Genomic DNA, 20,658 nt, shown 5'->3' on the forward strand with positions numbered 1-20,658 from the left:
ATCTTATTAGGATTATACAATAATGAAAACATATATGTGAATATTATATTGCATTTCTGCCATATGCTGCCAATAAATCCCTGTCAGTCTGACACACTGGACCTTTAAATTGAATGTACAAACCACATTTTGGAGCAGAATTAGTTTAGACTATTCCTGACCATGCTGGTACAGATAACAGATTATTATAGGGCTGCAACAAAGGATTATTTTTATTGTCAATTAATCTTTCGATTTTTTTTTTTTTTTATCACAGTCTTATCAGTTGAAAAATAGGTCCAAACATTTGGAGCTGCAACATTGTGGTTTTCATCATGTTATTTCCTGTTTTATTTTTTTGTGTCTTTTCAGTTTCCTGTGTTTTCCCGCCCCTCATCAACCACACCTGAGGCCACTCACTCACCTGCCCCTGATTACACTCCTTGCCATCCCCGTGTATTTATACCCCCACCAGCTCCACATGTCTCTGCCAGACAGTGTTGCCAAGTCCACTTATTATAAGCGACTTTGGGCTTGTTTTTCCGTGAAGTCGCTTATTAATATTTGTAGTCGCGGGTCGCGGTTTTCTTGGGCTTGTTTCTAAAGTGTAGTTGCTTATTTGGGCTTGTTGCCAGCTCCGTAATAAGTTGTCAAGCAGATAATTTCAATATGTTATTTAAATGTAGGATAGTTTGTCCTGCCTGCCCCCAACCCCCGCCACACACAGGCACACACACACATTCACAGAGGAGACAGCAGAGTCTGTTCCCACCCACATCCTGCTTCTAATTGGCTCTGATCCTGATGGCAATGAGTACTAGCCAATCAGCGTCAGACTGAGCAGGGCAGTGTTTTTTTCTGTTACGGTAAAAACACGTCGGTGAGGTTTGAATGAAAAAGCGCGACTGCCGACTGATGGACTGTGGGAGAGTTTTTGTTTTTAAGCAACAGTGCCCTGAGACAAAGTGGGCGAAATACGGGAAGAAATACAACAAAGACTGGGAGAAAGAGAGCGGGTTAAAAGAATGGATTCAACCTGTCGTGGGGGACGACTCGAGAGCCCTGTGCAGAGTATGTAAATGTGAAATGATGATATGACATATTGTTTCAAAGTCATGTAGCTAAAAGAAAAAAGGAAGATTGGTGCATAAAAGCAACAATAAAGAATTTGTGAATTCAGGATATTTATTTGTGGGGGTTTACTATGTATATAATGTACTTGCATCAGTTTATATTTGTTATCCCATCTGTTTTCTAATGGTAAAAAATGTGAAAAGATGGTTTAACTCCCTCTGGTCATTATCCTGAAGCACAGGGGAAGAAAAATAAACAGTACCGTCAGTACAATTTTTCAAAACTGCGCACAGTTCACCAATCTGTCCATATGAATGTACACTGACAATCTGTAGTACCCACAGTTTACGATCCATCCACACAGATTGTAAGAATATGCACACAATTTCTGTATTTTTCTCTCCCCAGAACCTAAGGGGGCTCCTTAGAAAAAGTCGCTTGTTTTGGGCTTGTTTTTAAAGGCCTGGTTGCTTATTTGTCTCGCGAGATCTGGCAACACTGCTGCCAGATTGTCTCTATTGTCTGTGAAGCTGCTTCGTGCTGTTATAGGCCTCATGTTTCCGTTTGGTCTTCGCCTGTTTATGGGATTATAGTTTTGTGCCTTTTTTCCTGTCTGTTTTCGTTTGGCTTTTTGGACTCCCTGTGTTTGCCTTTTGGACTCTAGTAAAGACAGTGATTTTTATTTGAACCTCACTCTGCCTCCTGTGTGTTCTCTGCACCTGAGTCTCTACCTTCCAGAGCTGTTACAGTAGCACATGGCTCCAACTTCTAACATCAGCCACACAGACCAACAACTCATGTTAGCTATACAGACCAACTGCTAACGTAAGCAATATAGACCAAATGCTAATGTTAGCTACACAGACCAACTTCTAACATTAGCTACACAACCCAACCGCTAACATGGGCTACACAGACCAACCACTATTGTTAGCTACACAGACCAATCGTTGACATGAAGTACACAGACCAAACACTAACTTTAAAGACACAGTCCAACTGTTAACCTTAGCTACACAGACTGATTGCCAAATGTAGCCACACAGACCAACCTCTAATGTTACCTACACAGAACAACCAGTAACAGGAAGCAGTCAAGTCACAACTTAATATTATGTGGGGTTAGATTAGTGACTACATTTTTTTAACAGGTAATTAGTAACTGTATCAGAGTACATTTTTAAAGTAACACTCCCAACCCTGTCTTTCCTCCAGCAGGAGCTCCACATAAAAATGCTACAAAATGCACATATCATACTTTCAGTACGTACACATACCCACCAATCAAATACAAAACCAGGGGGTCTGCTGGTTTAACATATTAATTGAGGTCTCTTAGAGTTGTAATGTTTTTTTCTTTGTTAATGTAGGAACTGTTCAAAAAGAGGTCAGCTTTCATTCATAAAGTCGCCATGATGTCTTTTCATCATATGTACTTGTTTAAGTCTTTGCTTCCTCCATCTGATCGCTGGTTTGGTTTTTGTTCTTTGTTTACTTTTCAATCATACATTTAAAATTATATTTAAATGCTTACAGTTTGCTATATTCTTATTGATATTCCAGTTTTTTTCTGCGACACTGTCCCAGTTTCCCCGCAGGAGTCATTAAAGTTTGAGCTCATCATGTTTTATCGTCCATTTCTCGCTCCCTCAAACTCACATACATGCAGGGGAAAAAGCAGAACACACACACACACACACACACACACACACACACAGCCTTACTGCCTGATAGGATTGTCAGAGTCAGCAGGTGGGAAACACAGACATCCAATCTCCGGCTCTGTCTAATTACTGACTGTGGTTGAAGATTCCTGCTTTACAACATACTGACATATGCTGTCAGGACGCGTCCCAGCTGCACCGCCTGACCTGACCTGCTGCCTCACTCAGCTGGACCTTCAGATCAACTATTTATCATCCATGGAGAGTTTCAGTCCAAAAACCTGCCAGAGTGCTGACATTTACCATCAATGGAGACACTTATCAGAGGATGAGAGTGCCCTCTGTGTGTGTGTGTGTGTGTGTGTGTGTGTGTGTGTGTGTGTGTGTGTGTGTGTGTGTGTGTGTGTGTGTGTGAATGCTTCCACACTGGAATCATGCAACACAACTGACACACTGATGACATATGACTGTGTCTTTCTCTGATGGCTGCCAAGTTGAGAACAATGAGGCTCTCTCTTACTGATTCATTCCTTTTCTGCATCTGCTCTTCTAACGCACACACACACACACACACACACACACACACACACACACACACTCACCTGTAACACCTGGTGTGTTTGCCGTCCACACTCCGGCATGTTCCTGTTCAGGCGGTCCATGTCCACTGAGCTGTCTACGGCTGCCTGTGACACATGAAGATCCTGAGGGAGGAAATGACATCATCGATATCAGCCACAGAGAGGAACAAATGTTGTCATGTATGACCTCATCTCTGCTTTGTTTTGTTTTCTGTTTTCATGGTCAACTTGTGATATGGATACATCTGAATGAAGTCTAAAGGGACATTTTCAAAATCAAAATGACACATTTCGTCTCTTTCCTGATGTCCTATGTATCAGTCTAGACTGTTTTGTTCTGAGTTGCCGAGTTTAGAGATGTCTGTCCTCTCTTCAGTATAATGGGACTAGATGACACTCAGCCTGTGATGCTCAAAGCACCAAAAAAATACATGTGAAAAATTCAGTAACGTCTCTTTCCAGAAATCATGACTCAGTTACTCAAGAAAAACCACAGACCTTGTTATGAGCAGTTTCATATAAGAACTATTTTCTTTCTACTGTCTGCCAGAGTTGCCAAAAGTGTGTACATTCTTTACTCAAGTAGAAGTACGGTACAAATACTTAAAGATAAAAGTAGCATTACAAAAGTGTACAAGTAAAGAAGGAAAGAAGAGGTACTGATTAGACTTCTTTACTCACATAAAAGTGAAAAAGTAGAGGGTCTGAAATGTACTCAAAGTACAAAAGTAAAAAGTACAAAAGAAAAAGTTTCAATGTGTCACTGTTGCAGCCATTTAGGTTGAAATTAACTGATATTATTGGCCCCATATTGCTCTATTACAGCTATATCTGTCTGTATCGCATGACCCTATATGTCGTGCAATATTATAACAGAACTTAATAAAGATTGATTTAAATTTTTTAGCTTTATTTTGTTCTGTTTGTGTTTTTGAAGGCCCCAAGGAATATTTTCTTTTTTAGAAATGGTGGACAACAGCCTGATGTTAAACTGTAAATCCTGCTTCCACTACGAAGTTTTGGCACAAGTGTTCAAACTACATTTGAATGATCATTGTAGAGACTGTGTTTGTGTACATATTCTATATTCTGTATAAATATTGTATAAAAAATATTGGTCAATATATTGAGTATATTCAGAATTTCCTAATATCTGCATCGGCATCAGCCCCTAAAATACAGTGTTGGTCGGGTTGGTCTTGATGTTGGGAAGGCGGCGCACAGAGATGCAAAATAATCAATAATTCTCCTCAAATGCATTAAAACTAAAGCAAGGAGCCTGATTTGAAAATGTAAGGATTAGACAGTACAGATATTTGTGTTCAAATGTAGGGAGTAAAAGTAAAAAGTGCTTTGGCGTCCAACAACCGTATTATAATGCAGAGGGAAGCGTGCATCTACTCACGGATGAGAGGCTCGTGCTTATGACAGCGCGGGACGCGAACGTTCAAGGCCGTCCTTTTCTGCTGAGATTTAACCTCTCATCCGTGAGCAGATGCACGCTGCCTTCTGTGCTGTGATACGTTTGGTGGGTGCAGTTCAAGAAAATAGTTCCTACATGAAACTGCTCACAACAAGGTCTGTGGATTATCTTGAGTGACCAGGTCAAGATTTCAATAAGGAAACATTGCTGCTGAGTTTTTCAGACAGTTAGTTTGAAGTCAGACATATCTACGGGTCACATCTTTTAAACTCTGCACATCACATCCAAAACTATCTTGATGGATAATCAGCACTACAAGTAAGGAAAAATATCTGGTTTTGATTTTGGGGTGAACTGTCCCTTTAAAAGTGTCACAATCTCCCACTTTTTTCTCAACAATGAAAGAAAATTGACCCGTATTTGGTGTGATTCCCCCTCCCCACTCTGCCTACACACTAATGTGTCAAGGTGTGATTCATGCTGTGAGCACACACACACACACACACACACACACACACACACACACACACACACACACACACACACACACACAACAGATGGTAGACAGCATTTAGCAACACGCTCTGAGGAACTAACTCACACTTAACACACACACACACTCAAATCTCTTGGTGGTTGACGCATTCACTGGAAGTCAGCCACCTTGGCTGCTCTCTTGTCTCTATGAAAACACACACACACACACACACACTCACACACACTGAGCCCAAATTCCTGCCTTCTTACGCAGTCATTTTTGGGTATTTCCAGCCAGTCAGCACTGAACCAGCGGCTATAAATATATTCTATGTCTATATCAGTCCACGTGTAGAAGTGTGTGAGAAAACACTCCTGTAGTCATTATAGCAGACGTGAGAAGCTTGTGGTTGTGAGGAAGCGCAGAAAAGGTTGGAGAACACGGAGAATCAGAGGGTACCCGGAGTCATTTGCATGCCTAAAATGTTGTGCAGCAGGGATGGAAAATATGTTTCTGATGTACTGTGCCCTCAGGAGAACAAAACACTGCTGCAATATCCTCATGTTTGCTCTCCTGACAGACCCGTGAAATGATATTCAGAGGAGCGAGCCGCGGGGAAGCCTCAAAACAGTAAATCACAAAACAGCCAGAAAATAAAAATAAATGTTGAGAAAAATGCTTCAGTGTAAGAAGTAAGTCTTCTGTGAGCCAGCTGCTCGCTGCTCTCCCCCCTCAGGCTCCCTGCAGTGTTTCTCATGTGAAATTTCAAACAACTTTTACTTGTCCTTTATAGTTTTTTCAATTACTAACGTGCATCAGTCAAAACTAAAGTCAAAACTCTTCAGTCATCAAAGTGGAGGTCTATGTTGAGCCGACTGCTTTCACACAAAATTCATTCAATGACCAAATCTGACAAAATCCCTGAACTCTTTTCTCATTTGTTCTGCATATATCTGCATCACACATCCAAACAGAATGACATTTTTTTGATTTGATTTACTTTTTTTTAACTAATGGTTGAAAACAAGAACTTATTTCTGCAGCCCTGGAAGTTCAGGAATTTGTTGTATTTTTCACTTTTTTAAAAATGTGATTATTTCAAACATATTTGTTTAAACTAATAGGTTTTTAGTTTTTTATTTATTTGTTCAAAGTTTTTTATTTTTAGTTTTTTTATTTTAATTTGAATTTATTTTCAAATGTGTGGGGGGCGGGATTTATGTTGAGCTTTTTTTTTTTTAAATGAATACTTTTTTTGTTTTGCTTTGTTTTGTTTTTAACAACTAATTGTTATTGCAGACTTGGACATTCAAAAACTGTTGTTTTTGTATTTTCACAATCTTTTTTCTTTTTTTAATTTTGATTTATTTCAAGTTTGTTTGTTTCTTAAACAAAAGTTAATTATTATTGCACTCCTGGAAGGTCAAGACTTTGTTGTTTCAACTTTTGATTTTTCCCAGATGAATCACTGAGATGAAAACAGAGGAAACACAAGACACTGAATGAAATATCTGCATTTGTGATTTGAGATTTACTTAAGTACAGTCAATAAGGTCGAAAAGGTGTTACTCTTGTTATTCTCAACAATGAAATTTATATGAAAAATGATTCAAACTTCAAAGATAAAAGTTAATCAGCAGCTCGCTGTTGCTAGTGTTGTTTAGCTCAGTGTGTTGTGTGACGATGTGTGTTTGTCAGTGAGAGCTGTTGCTGGTGTTTTGGTCCAAGAAGCTCATTTTCAGACATGTATCAAGTGTTTTGGTGATTTTAACGAATTATGAAGGTGAACTGAGCATCCAAGCTGTATGACATCTGACTGTATGAAGAGTTATAGAAAAAGTGTCTTTAGTATTGACTAATGATTGTTATCAATTGAAAAAAAAACCCCTAATAATTACCTTCCTCCAGTTGTCCAGTAAATGCAGAGCCTCCATGACACTGAGCTGCTGCTCCTGCAGGCTGCTGACTCAATCCTATCACTGTGAACCTGATCGAGGAGGACACCTCTGAGACCGGAGACCCAATTCAACGCTGTTTCTTCAACCCTGTGTCTTCCCATGCAACACAGATTGTGTCTTTGTCTTGATCTCGGTCCCTTTGTCTTAAGCTACCGGTGCTGCAGTATCCTCCACTAACTCCTATTCAGGACGTGGACCTGTTGCTGCTTGCTCCACTAAACTAAGACCTACATTCCTGACTGGCAGCAGCAAAGTCCCAGATAACAGAGAGACGTGTGCACGTGTGTGTATTAGTGTGCATGTGTGTATGTGTGTGTGTGTGTGTGTAAGCAGTGATCAAAAGAGAAAAGAAGAAGCAAAGAGGAAGAAAGAGTGATGACTGAAATGATTTGATAAAAAATAAAGGACAGAAACAAAGAGGTGAACATGCAGGAGGAGGAGGAGGAGGGAGCTCTGTAATTATGCACAATGCAAATGAGCCACTAATAAACCATGTCCTTGGTCAGTTGGTAGCTCCACTTCTGTTTAGGAGTCCTTCTTTGGTTATATTTCTTTGATTTGAGCAGTTTCCATTGGACAGTTTCCTTTGTGGTTCTTGCCTCAAGATTTCTGTGTGTCGGTTCCCAAATTCTGCCAATAACTAACTTTATTTCTACAGTCACAGCTGGTTTGACTGTCCCTTTTCACCTCGAGGTAGGGACTGTAATAAACAGCCATATAAAAAAAATAAATAGAAAAGTTCCAACAGTAAATGTTTGTTTTATTAGTATTGTATGTCTTATTTTCTCACACTTTTGTTTACTCAAGAAAGTGGATACCTGTGTACAGTGTTGGGCAGTGACTCAGTAATACTGTAATATCATTACTTAACCCAGGGATTACAATTTCCAAAACAGTAATTACAGCACAGTTACCCAAGTAAGTCTGAGATACTGAGTTACTTTTTGACCTCTGCAGGTTCTCTTATGATGGCGTGTGCATCAGAGAGCAGGAGGAAGTAATGTGATTACTTTTGAGTGTGTTTGGCTCCTCCACAGAAAATTACAGAAAATTGTTGACCAAGTTTTTGTGTCAGGCACTTTGTTTATTTGTTGAATACATTAATATCCAAATCATCCAAATCTTCTCAAATTATAAGTATAATAATAATAATAATAATAATAATAATAATAATAATAATAACTTTATTTGTATAGCACTTTTCATACAAAAGGAATTGTAGCACTAAGTGCTTTACAATAAGAGAATATCTCTGCTGGGTTCATAGTGTAAAAGCAAGTTAGATAAATAAGAAGGGGCAAGACCGTTAAGAGCTTTATAAACCAATAAAAGAATTTTAAAATCAATTCTAAAACGTACAGGAAGCCAATGCAGAGACTTTAAAATCGGTGTAATGTGAGCTCTCTTTCTGGTCTTTGTCAGCATCCAAGCGGCTGAGTTTTGGAGTAATTGTAGTTGTAAAATATTCTTTTTAGGGAGACCAGAAAGAAGAGCTTTGCAGTAATCAATCCTGCAAGTAATAAAATATGATGTGACCTTTCCTGCAGCGCCACCATCAGGTCAAACTTTCAGTTTTAGAGTTAGTGTATCTTGAAAATCTTTCATCCAAATCTTTTCTAATTTGGGGTGAACATTCATGACTCTCACAGAATGAACCATATTGATTGATGTTGGTGACCACCCTTTCCTCTCATAAACATATTTATTTACTTATTTTTATCTCCTTTTTTCATAACATATTTGTGGTTAGTCACTATAAAGTCTCACTCACCCCTCCTCTTTTGTTATCCTTTTTTTTTTTTGTTTATGATTTTTTTTGTTTGTTTTTGTTTGTTTGTTTGTTTTGTTTGGTGTGTGTGAGGGGGTTTACATGTTTGAACATTCATCCATTTATGAAACAGAAAATCCTAATGAGAACATCAGTCAGATAGTCAGAACATGGAACAGTTCTTTATGCTCACAGTCAAGCTTCTAGTCTGCTCTACTTTACACAGGATGTACAGAGAGTGTGTTCATGCTCCTTGCAGACATATTTCTTACATAGTGAACAGGTCATGCTGGTCTTACAATCATTTCTGGTGGGACAAACCTGACACCTGCCAATATTGTTCCCCCTCCTCCATGTCATGTATCAACTCAAAAGTATCAACTCTGCACCTGCAGGTGTGGGGATGTTAGGTCACACATGGGTCACACACAGACACACATCATCATGATAATTTTATGCTTAATCAATTGTACCCATCAAATTAGGAAAAGTCATGAAATATGAAGCAAAAAAACAAAAGTCAACTATTATTTTTTGAATGATAAACATTGAATGGGGTCAAATTGACCCAAATGATAATAGGAGGGTTAAAAGCCTTTTAAAATCTAACACTCAGAAAATCTACTGATAACATAGGTGTAAAAACATGCTGTTGTAATCATCTTTGTTTTAAAATGTATTTTTTATGAAAGTGAAGGTCTTTTAAAGTCAACTCTGTCAGATGTTTTTTTTTTTTTTTTTTTTTTTACAAAAACAAGATTTAATCAGGCATTAAAAGGGTAAGCTATATCCTCAGGATCCCTGTCTCACTTCCTGGTTTAAAAAAGGTGGGAATACTGCTCAAGCACTGGTAAACTTTCTATTTTTTTTTTTTTTTTGACAAAGTCATCAAATAATATTGCTCTCAGATGTGTCTCAACCGTAACATGTCGACTCTGTAGCTCTTCTAAATCAAAGCTAAATGAGAATTATGGTTTAAAAATGTGTATTTTGCATTAAGAGAACTCTGAGACACTTTAAAAATAAAATGGCGCTCACTATGACTATGCTGTGAAATGAAAAAAACTTACATTCTGTCAACTCTGTCGACGACTACTTTTGATTAAAAAAAAAAAATGTCATGACTAAGAGGTTGTCCTGTTACAAAGTTTAATAGCCAAGAGTTTGATCTTTTAAAATATATTTCCACAGCATAATTGAAGATTAAAAATCAAAAAACCCTAAAAATATGTTTTTATCCCAATTCTAAAGAATGAGTGACAAATAAAAGAAGTTATTCCCATCCATATCTTCTCCCTATACTTTGCCAAGAGTTCCCTGTTGGCTGTCAGACGTCTCTGTCTAAACTTCATTGCTGTGTTCAGTATGAGTGTTTGTTCCCACCACATCAAAGCTGGTTTCTGTCAGACAGGCGGAGGACATCAGCAGCTTTTCTTTCTTCACATCCAGAAACTCTCACTGGACACACAAAGAACTCTCAATCTCTCCATTTCTTTCTTTCTTTCCCTCCCTCTCTGCCTCTCATTCCAGGGCAGAAAGGCTGGCATTGTTTTCTGTAGGGCAGGCATGGATTTCTCCTCACACATGAGGGAATCTTTTTTTTTTTTTTTTTTTTTTTTTGTGATGGGGTTATGAAAGCGAGAGAGGGAGGAGGCTCACCATTTAGCTGGAATGCAAAAATGTAAAAGCAGGGAGGGAAGCTGGACAGCCTGCCAACTAGATGTTGTGTAGAAGGGATGAATAATATAGATGATAGAATAAGAGATAAAAGGTGAAATGAAATGCAGCTGTAGACGGGGTTATCTAAAGAACTGAATTGAAAAGTTTTTTTAAATTTGCTCAAATGTCCTGATAAATTTAATCTTGCCATCTCAACATTTTTATGTGTTATATTTTAACATCAAACTAACCTGCAAATACAAGATCTTAAGTTGAATTTCCCCCAAAAAGTTAGAATATCACCATACAACATACTGCAACATAAAATCACATATTGTAATAGATATGATATGATATGATTTTATCCATCCCCATCTCCCACTGGAAGAGTATTAGAGCCAGACATAATGAGGTCGAAGATTTTTGTTTGAATTTTGCTTTTCAAGAATGAAGTTGAAAGGTCAAGAATGACATCAGAATAAAGTCAAAATATTGAGAGTAAAGTCAAAAATAAAGTTGAGACATCAAGAATAAAGTCAAAAAGTCAAAAAAGACAAACATTTCAAGAGTAAAGTTAAAATCTCAAGAGCAAAGTCAGAATAAAGTCGAGACTTTGAGAATGAAGTTGAAACTTTGAAAATAAATTCAGAATAAAATGTCAAGACTAAAATCGAAATGTTGAGAATAATGTCAACATTTTTCGAGAATACAGTCAAAATATATAGAATTAAGTCAGAATAAAGCCAACATGTTAAGAACAAAGTCAAAATTTCAAGAAGAAAGTAAAAATATAACGAATAAAGTCAGAATAAAGTTGAAATGTCAAGAACAAAGTCGAGATTTCAAGAACAAAGACAAAACTTTGAGAAAAATGGCAGAATTAAATGTTCGGGAATAAAGTCAAAATATAGAGAATAAAATAAGAATAGAGTAAAAAAGTTTGAGAATAAAGGAGGAAACAAACAAACAAACAAACAAAAAAAAATAAATCATATTTAAGAAGCTAAAATTATCAGCATATTAGACTTCCCAGCATGCATTGTTTGAACATGTTTTCTCAAGTACAACTGGACTAATATCAAATTTATTTCATGAGAGAAGTTTATTTGTTTTGAATCATTTCAATTTGTCATTTCAGATTCAGTCAACTTAAAATTTTAAGGCAACCTGGAGACTTAGCTTTAGTTAAAACAAATAGTTGTTTGTTTGTTTGTTTTTTACAGTGTATTTCCTTTAAAATATATTAAGTATATAGCAGAACATTGTGAGAAAATGAGAGTCAAAGACAAATATGTGATTCTGTAGAATACATAGTTAATCTTACAAAAGTGAATTACGCTGTAGTTTTGTTCACAATGTGTGAACTGGGCAAAGACAAAATGTGTCACTGGAAAAATGCATAAGTCTGCAAGTATACAACATATGAGACTGACATAGAAGGAATGATGGATGTGTGCTCTCCTCAGATGAGTATGAAATGAGACATCCTTTTGTTTTCACATTCCTGATTATTTCCACATTCTCTCATTTGGCCCCTTGCCTGTTTAAATGACCGGTTTATTTGTCCCAGAGGGCTGACTGCTGCTGGATGAGAGGCTGGAGAGACAGCACGACAAACTTCCTCTACACACACACACACACACACACACAGAGAGAGAGAGAGAGAGAGACCCACAGACACGCTTCACCCACTGGCACCTCCCTTTTCCTGTTCCTCTCCCTTTTATTCTTCTGTAAAATCAGGCTATGGCAAACTGGAGACTGCATTTAATGAGACTATACTGTGTTTTCTTTACAAGCGTTTTATAACTGGTTGCCATGGATTCTCTTCTGCTTCAGTTACTCTTTTAGCTTGATGTATTGTAGGACTTTGGCTGCGTTTCCACTCAAAATACCTGGAACTTTAGTCTCAGGAAGTAATTTTCAAGAAACTAAAAGTTTCCTTCCACCATCTCAGTCTAAAGACTGGTTCATGTTTACAAACTGGTTTGTGGCTGCGGATTTTTGGAGATAAAATGCAGCAAGTACTCAAGCCCTGCTACAAGCCCCGCCCCAACAGTTCCTGTTCTTTTGGAAACTATAATCCATTTGAGCAGGGACTTTTTAGGGTATAAAATAATGTTGCCACAACTAAATTTAGACCCTGGTTCCCTGTGGTGGAAACAAGTTCCTCCACATGTTTCCATTCCTTGGAGAAAGTTCCTGTGGTAGAAACGTGGCTTTTGCGACATTTGTAGCAGGGCCCAAGAATGAAGATATCAGTCGCTGTCTGGTCTGACCGTCCAGTCCTGGACTGGATTCATTCAAATAATTTTGTTGACCGCTTTAGCCAATATCTCAAGAAATAGGTCAAATTTGCTGTGGCTATTCATGCTCCTCTGAGGATTAATGTTTTGCACACAAGATATTTCATAATCTACAAACACTGCCATGAATTGGTCTCATTGTTGGTAACACAGCACTTTGCGTTGTGACATAGGAGTGTACTGAAGAGTATTAGAGCCAGGTACAAAGAAAAAATGAGAAGAGGAAGATTTTTAAAATTTTGCTTTTCAAGAATAAAGTCAAAATGTTGAGATAAAGATAAAGATAACTAACTTTGACTTCATTCTTTAAATGCTATTCTGACTTTACTGAAAATATTTCAACTCTATTCTCAAATGCATAAAAAAACAATCTTCCTCCTCTGACTTACTTTTTCTAAATTTCTGTATATACATGTATGTATGTATATATATATATATTTTTTTATATATATATACAGTGTATGGCTTTGCTTTTTTTGTTTCCCTACAGTCAAGAGGTTTGTGACTACTGTTTTTACATGCTACAGCAGCATATGATCGTGTCTGATCACATTAAGGTCCAAAATTCATCCAATAGGCTTTCTGCCTGAGAGGTCAGAGGTCACTGTTTGAAGTGAAGGAACAAAGCTGTGCCCTAAAGCTGCAAAGATCTGTGCTCTGTACATAGATCGAACTAACTCTCCTACCCGCCTGTTGCATATCTGCAGGTTTTGTCATGTGTTGAAATGATTTGGCCTGACAGTAGATGAGGTCTGTAGCCACAGGCGAGACGCAGCGCCAATAAAATGCTCTGTGATCACAGAAGAAAAATGCTGAAGTTCTGGAAACGGAGATGAGGATTAAACGAACGGACGTGAAGAAGGCGTTGAGGCTTTGCAGGTGTGTCACAAACTTCCTTGTAAACACACCTGGCTGCTTTATGGAGGTCCACCGGACAAGGGTCTGTGTGCACATAATGGCAAAGTACACAACAGCACTTGTAAAGACAAATAGCTGTCTGGTCTTTATCCGTTAAGAAAGTCAGCCTGTTCCGAACACACTGAACGCTGTAGCCTGTAATTCAGCCTGTACTGTTGTATATGTTGGAGGAAGACTTTTCATAATCTGACAATGAGACTCACACTGTGATAGCAGTGGAAACTTATAGACAATGTCAGTGTTTATGGATAAAGACCATTTCTGTGGGTAAATGTGGCTGTTGGAATCAAACCTTCAGAGCCAAAAAGGGCTATTACGCGGTTTGAAAGTGACAGTCCAAGTAAATCATCTGCATCTTGATTACCAGCTAACAGTGCCATGTTTATGAACTATTGTATATTGACTACTATAGGCTATGTATATACTCTCATTTGTATAACCGTGGCAAATTACATACATGAAGATATGATATTGGATTACATACCATTTAACATGCCACTCCTATTCCTGTTACCATTGTTTGCCTTGTCTTTTGGGTCGATGGTACATTAGTGGTTATATGGCTAGCCACCATCAACCATATGTATATAACTAGTGATATAATATTTATATTTTTATATAAAAGTTCATGTAGAGCAACAATAAATGTGTGTTCAGAGTTTGTCACATCACAGAAATGTGGTATTAAACACCCAGACAATTTGAATGATTAAAAAAATCAAGTATATAAAATTAGGTCCAAAGTCATGAAAAAACTTGAAGTATTATCTGCTCTGAAACACTGGGGGCGTGTTTGCTGCAAACCACTAAGACCTGAAGACAACCTGAAACATGAACGCTCTGTGTAGCAGCTTTATTGGACATGTCCAAACATGTTGGAACTGCCACAGCCAGAGGATGTGACAGGATGTTATTTTTTTTCTTCTGTGTCGGGTTGTTGGAACTGAAGTGAGCTGAAGTGAACTGCTGGGCTGATCTGAACTGAGAGTCACTGAAGATGCATTTGTAACTGACTGTCAGGGAGGGTGAGGGGAGGAAGAGGCGGAGTCATTTGTGTGTCAGTTAGTGGGGCTAATATAGTGACCACCAAGCCATGTTTCAGGTTCACCTAAAACATCCTGCTGTTATATTATTATGTGTTAATAAGACTATATAAGTGTTAATAATAGCATAATCAATATTTTCATTGTTAGATTATAGACAGTGATATGCTTCATTATTTATTGGCAGTTCATAGCAGAGAAAAAAAAAGCCTTTAATTGATAAAAAATTATGGGTAACTGTTAACAACTGTATAATGAAGGATTAATTAACTTTAATAAGCATTGTTTACACTTTAGATCTGGTAGTTAAGTGTTAGTAAGTGCACAGTTAACTGCTAATAAATGCATAATGAAGCATGTAGAAATCTTAATAAAGCAACAAGAAAAGCTTAGTAAAGTAACAATAATGTAATAGGTACGTTAGTTGACCTGAATGAAATAGTTTATAATGCTATTATGAACCATTATAAGAGAGTCATAAGATGTTTATAAACATTCTCAAGCAGTCTATAAACTGTTAATAAGCTTTCAACAAGATTGCTCATAAATGTCTCATTATCTAATAAAAACATGTTTATGATGCTATTATTAACAGTTATTTAGTCTTTTAACACATTAATGTTAATAAGCAATTTATTAAGGCCTTATTACTATTAACTAATGCTCATTACAAGCATTATAAAGTGTCAACTTTTAGTTATCTATTTGCATATTTATACATTTCAGAAAAACTGTAATCCAAAAATAATGTTTTTATGTGATTAATCAGCTGGGGTAGTGTGATTACTTTCACCTGTATTTTAATATAGTGATCCATTGCCACAAGATCCACCTGACACAGACAGACATAAGTGTAAATGACTCCACATTACTGAGCTGAGAGCAGATGAAGGGAGGACAGGGAGGAGACAGCAGGATGATGGAGGAGCACGAGGACGGACAGCAGCAGTGGAGGAGCTGATACTTTGTGTCTTGGTCCTATCTTGTCCGTCCAGCTGCCACCACACAGCTCTGCTCTGCTCTCCTGATAATGAAGACTGTTGGATAATCCTCCCTCTGCAGGGACGTCTTTCTTTTTCCTTCTTTCTATCCATCCACATTTCTCTCTGTCTGTCTCATTTCATTAGTCTCTCTCTTCATAAGTCTTCCACTCCCTTATCATTTTCATGGCCTCTGTGTGTCTGTCTCTGGCTACATTCTCTCTGACCTTGGGCTTTCTTTTTACACACACACGCGCACACACACACACACACACACACACACACACACACACACACACACACACACAGGATCTAAAGCTACAATTCAGGTCATTCAGTTCTACTGCAAGAGCAACTATATACCCAACTAACATGTAACTTTCGAGGTTCCAGGTTTCTCTTTGATAACCCAACCACAACATTTTAAGAACCTTGTGCACATGTTTTTATAATATTCCTAAAATATTCTATTAACCACATGAAGTAACTTTTTGGGGATTCATTTTAGTAAAGTTCCCCTGAGTTCTCCACTGTTAGACTTTTAGGTAACCCCTCCACAACGTTCTAAGAACATTTTGCAAATGTTTTTGTTCAATGTGACATTCACAGAATGTAGAGGAAAAAGAAATATTTCTAGAATGTTCTGGGAATGTAATAATAACGTTATTTTTACATCAGAAAAACCTGCCATTTTAACATCTGGGGAACGTTAAGAGAAAATTACAAGTAACCTTACTGAAACATTCAACGAACATTTCCAGAATGTCCTGGAAACTTAACCTTAAAGTTAGTTTTACAAAGAAAAAACTTTTACAGCATTTTTAACATCTAGGGAACGTTAAGGGAAACATTCCCGTTAGCTTGCTGGAACATTAAAAACTAGACATTCCCAGAATGTCTAGGAAACAGAAGTATTTCCAGAACATTCTGCGAATGTAATGATAACATTATTTTTACATCAGAAAAACCTGCCACTTTAACATGTAGGGAACTTAAAAGGAATGAATGTTCAATAATTAGTTAATTTTATGCATGGATAACTTTTCATGTTTAACATCGAGGAAACGTGAAGGGGAAACACTTAAGTAAGCTCCCTGAAACATTCAACTAACCCTCACAGAACATTATGGGAATGTAACAATAATGTTAGTTTTAAGAGCAGGAATATTTAAGAATGCCTCCAGAATCAAAAGCAAACATTTTCAGAACATTTGAGAACATAATTTTGGTAGCTGGATAAATTGACAATTGTCAGGTTTCTCCAGTGGCCATCATCAGCATCACGGCGTCTTCTGCTCAGGAAACTGACAGTTAAAGATAAATGTTGACAGTGTCAGGCAGTCTGCTGTCTGTACGCTGTAGCGTTTCTTTGTTTTTCCATGATGGAGGCACCAAAGCCAAATGACACCTTCTGCTTTTAGACACAAACCACAGAAATGCAGTAAATTTGCACCGTGGGAAGAAGGGTGGATTCATTATGTAGGCTATATATTTAGGTACTATATAGACAACATGCAGACCATATGGTATGGAGGCTAAAATCGCAAATCATGAGAGGTAAATAGTCTAAAATTTTGCTGTTGATGGTGCAATATACAAAGCAAAGCATTTTCAAATCACCCGATCCTGTTATAAAATTCTCACAGATAAGTGCCTCTTCCAGCTGAATTGCTGAGTGTTGTGAACTAATGCCATTAGATGAGGTAACTGATTTGGATACAACATCATAACAACAATGACAAGATAGTTAAACATCTGCAAACCACAACATAAATTATACCAAGTCTACTTTAATGGAACATGCAGTCAGGCAGACACTCAGCTCAGAGCTGTAAGTGAATTTACAGCAGTGAAGAAGGAGGCACAACAGCTCACACACAACATATATGTCTGAAACCACAGTCTGACAACACCCAGCAGACTTCAGCTATAAAATCCTCAAGGTTTGGTCACATTGAGAGAGAGACCCGAAACCAAAATGTTTCTTAAAATGACAACAAAAATGTTTCTGCCAGAACAAGATGGATACGGAACTGACGTCAAAGTTATCACTGAAAAACCACAAGGTCATTACGTACATTTATGTATGTACACAGGCCCTTAACATGAGCATTTGCCACATACCAAAGCATTTGCCCACCCTTGTGAGCCTTTAAAATACACACAAGTAAACAAGACACACACACAAAACCACCACAGAAACAACAACAAACAACAAACACAGTCCTCCTCCATTTGTTCAATCACCTTCTTGAGAGGGTCGACACTGCAATATTCACACATATCCAAAAGCCTGCTGATATCCTAGTAGTCTTTCATAGTATTTTAAAGGGACAGTTCACCCCAAATTAGAAATAAATGTTTTCCCCTGGCCTGTAGTGCTATTTATCAATCTAGAATTTTTGGTGTGAGCTGCAGAGTTTTTAAGATATCAGCTGTAGAGACGTCTGCCTTCCCTCCAATATAACAGAATTAGATGGCACTTGACATGTGGTGCTTGAAGCACCAAAAAAATACATCTGACAAATTAAAACCAATGTTTCTTTTCAAAAGATTATGAGTCGAAATACACTTAAATATGTATTTTGATTTTGTGTTGAACTGTCCCTTTAAACTACATGTGTTTCTCCTTCCAACTAGAAATTTCAACCCCAGCTTCGCAAACTGTTGGCTAGTTGTTGTTTTTTTTCTTTCTGTCTTTTTTAAATAAAGCACAGAGCTGTGTACTGTTGCAAACTGTGGTAAAACTCCCAACTGACCCATTGTTAGTCCCGCCCCTTTTTGTTCTGTGCTCCAGTATCAATGAGAAACTTGGTACCTATGTCATCTTCCTCCTATTCCTGTATAAATGACATATAGTCCCGTGTTAAGATAGCTAATGTCAGTATAACTCTTGCTAACTAGCTAGCTAATGATTGATTTAGCCTGCCTAGCTAGTTAGCTGGTGTTTTGCTAACATTAGCTAACTCAAGATGTAACTCCATGTCACTTTTAGAGGTCCCACAGCAGCGTCTTTTAACCAATTTCAAATTGTGGGTTTCTTTTCAACATAGACGAGCCTAATACATAGCATATCCAAGTACAGGAAACAGGAAAGGAGAAGGTTGACCTGGGTACCGATGTAGCTCAACTGCTATTGGAGCACAGAGCAAAAAAGGGACATAATAAGGGTCAAAGGAGATGCATATTCATAATATGCTGTACACATGTCCAAAGAATGCTTTGAAAACCTGAATAACATCAACAACATATCCCACATTGGAAAATGCTAGATGTGAGTTACAATAAGACCTAAATAGGAATATCCAAAATTGAGAATCTTGTCATATTCGGAATAATAGTGAAAAATTAGTGTGCATGTAAATGTAGTTCCTATCACACCTTACTGACACACTTGAATAGAACTGAACCACTGGTCACATTATTTGTGACACCTGTACTTTTCCTACCATGACAAGTCAAAATGTCAAAATGTTAAATTGTCTGCTGTCAGATAACGTCATTAAACTGCACACGGCACAAAAACACACTCCTGTTCACCAACCAGGCTGGTTTATGACACAAGAAAGGAGGTCTGACATCAGTTAGTGTCACTATAAGTAATCTATTTAACAGACTAACAGACAGAGGAGGTTTCCAGGCTAACATTACAAAGTCTGTCTCTGGTTGACGGTTGATTCATCTGGCTGGACCTGAGAGGACAACATATGACCTGTCAGACTGGACATTAGTCTTGGAATTTCTGGAATTTCATGGGATATTTTAGAGGTGTCCAGACGGGAATGTCAAGGAATGTAATTTACAACTTGTTCAAAGGAAAACCAAAATGGAAGAACTTTTATAAAGACTTGGAAGTCAATAAGCTCTTAGAGCAGTTTCTTTTTGTGGGAGACACAGGAAGAAGTCCAACTACTGTTAAGTTTGGGCATGACAAATCGTGTCCTTCAGCTTCTCTCCACTACCACATCATATACAGCAGACTGCACAGGCATCAGTGCTCTTCACTCCAGTGGTGGCATCCAAACCTAAACATAGCATTTTATAAGCTTCATGGTCCGATCCTGAATAGCTCTGGTTAGTGCCGTCCTTAGTTGTGGCATCTTGGCTTTAAGAAACAACATCCACAAAAACAAAAGCAACAAATTCGTCTTCTGTGAGATCTGACGGCTTTTCTTGTTGCATATCCATCAAATAATGTGCCAGAAAGGTAAAAATTCAAGTACTGAGAAATATGAGGTGATGTGAAGTGAAGTTAGAGGAAGCTTCAGCGAAAAAGACCAAAATCTGCTACATGCAGCCTGTTCTTACTGTGAATACAGCAGCTTTGTCGATGCCCCTAGACTACAAATTATGATGCTGTACAGTAGGTACCCCTGTAGCATAATTTGTGGAGACACCTCTTTAACACTGTTTTAATGTACCAAATCAGGTGATGCAGTAAAAAGAATCATAAAGTTTGGGAGGAGATAGGGTGGATGGATGGATCAAACACACACCCAGGAGACTGGAGTTTATGTCCCATGTGAACCCAAGAGTCATTGACTTTTTTAAAAACAATGTTATCTAATTAATGTAGCGTAACATAATGTAGCCTAGGAAATATAGAAATATAGAAATTATTTGGGTCTGCTTGATTCTATTTAATGTCAAGATTCATGTCAAAATGAAAGTACATCAAAATGAGGGCTTTTTAAAACAAGCAAGTTGATCATTTACTTTAAGGAAGAAAAAAGCTTATCACAATACACTTGCCTAGTTGCAATAATGTGCGACAACATGGGAATATCCCATCCAAAACATTTGTCTTGAAGCAATGCATTTGTATTC

The 20,658-nt window shown here is 37.7% G+C and overlaps 1 protein-coding gene across 24 annotated transcripts in view; it reads right to left on the bottom strand.

Moving 5' to 3' along the window:
* Window positions 1-20,658, bottom strand: part of phldb1b (pleckstrin homology-like domain, family B, member 1b) — a 178,455-nt gene that overhangs the window by 122,469 nt on the left and 35,328 nt on the right. For 6 of the 24 annotated variants that reach the window (XM_084716858.1, XM_084716856.1, XM_084716864.1 and 3 more), the window contains exons 1-2: window positions 7,098-7,302; window positions 3,320-3,421 (exon numbers count right to left, since the gene is read on the bottom strand). In XM_084716858.1, coding sequence (XP_084572984.1) covers window positions 3,320-3,421; window positions 7,098-7,133 — 138 coding nt within the window. In that variant the 5' untranslated portion in view covers window positions 7,134-7,302. Of the gene's footprint in view, window positions 1-3,319; window positions 3,422-7,097; window positions 7,305-20,658 lie in introns of those variants that run through there. The other 18 variants (XM_084716870.1, XM_084716853.1, XM_084716859.1 and 15 more) reach the window with 7 other exon arrangements.

Source organism: Lutjanus erythropterus, chromosome 4, assembly GCF_056507025.1.
Source record: "Lutjanus erythropterus isolate fLutEry1 chromosome 4, fLutEry1.hap2, whole genome shotgun sequence".
Classification (NCBI taxonomy): Eukaryota; Metazoa; Chordata; class Actinopteri; order Lutjaniformes; family Lutjanidae; genus Lutjanus; species Lutjanus erythropterus.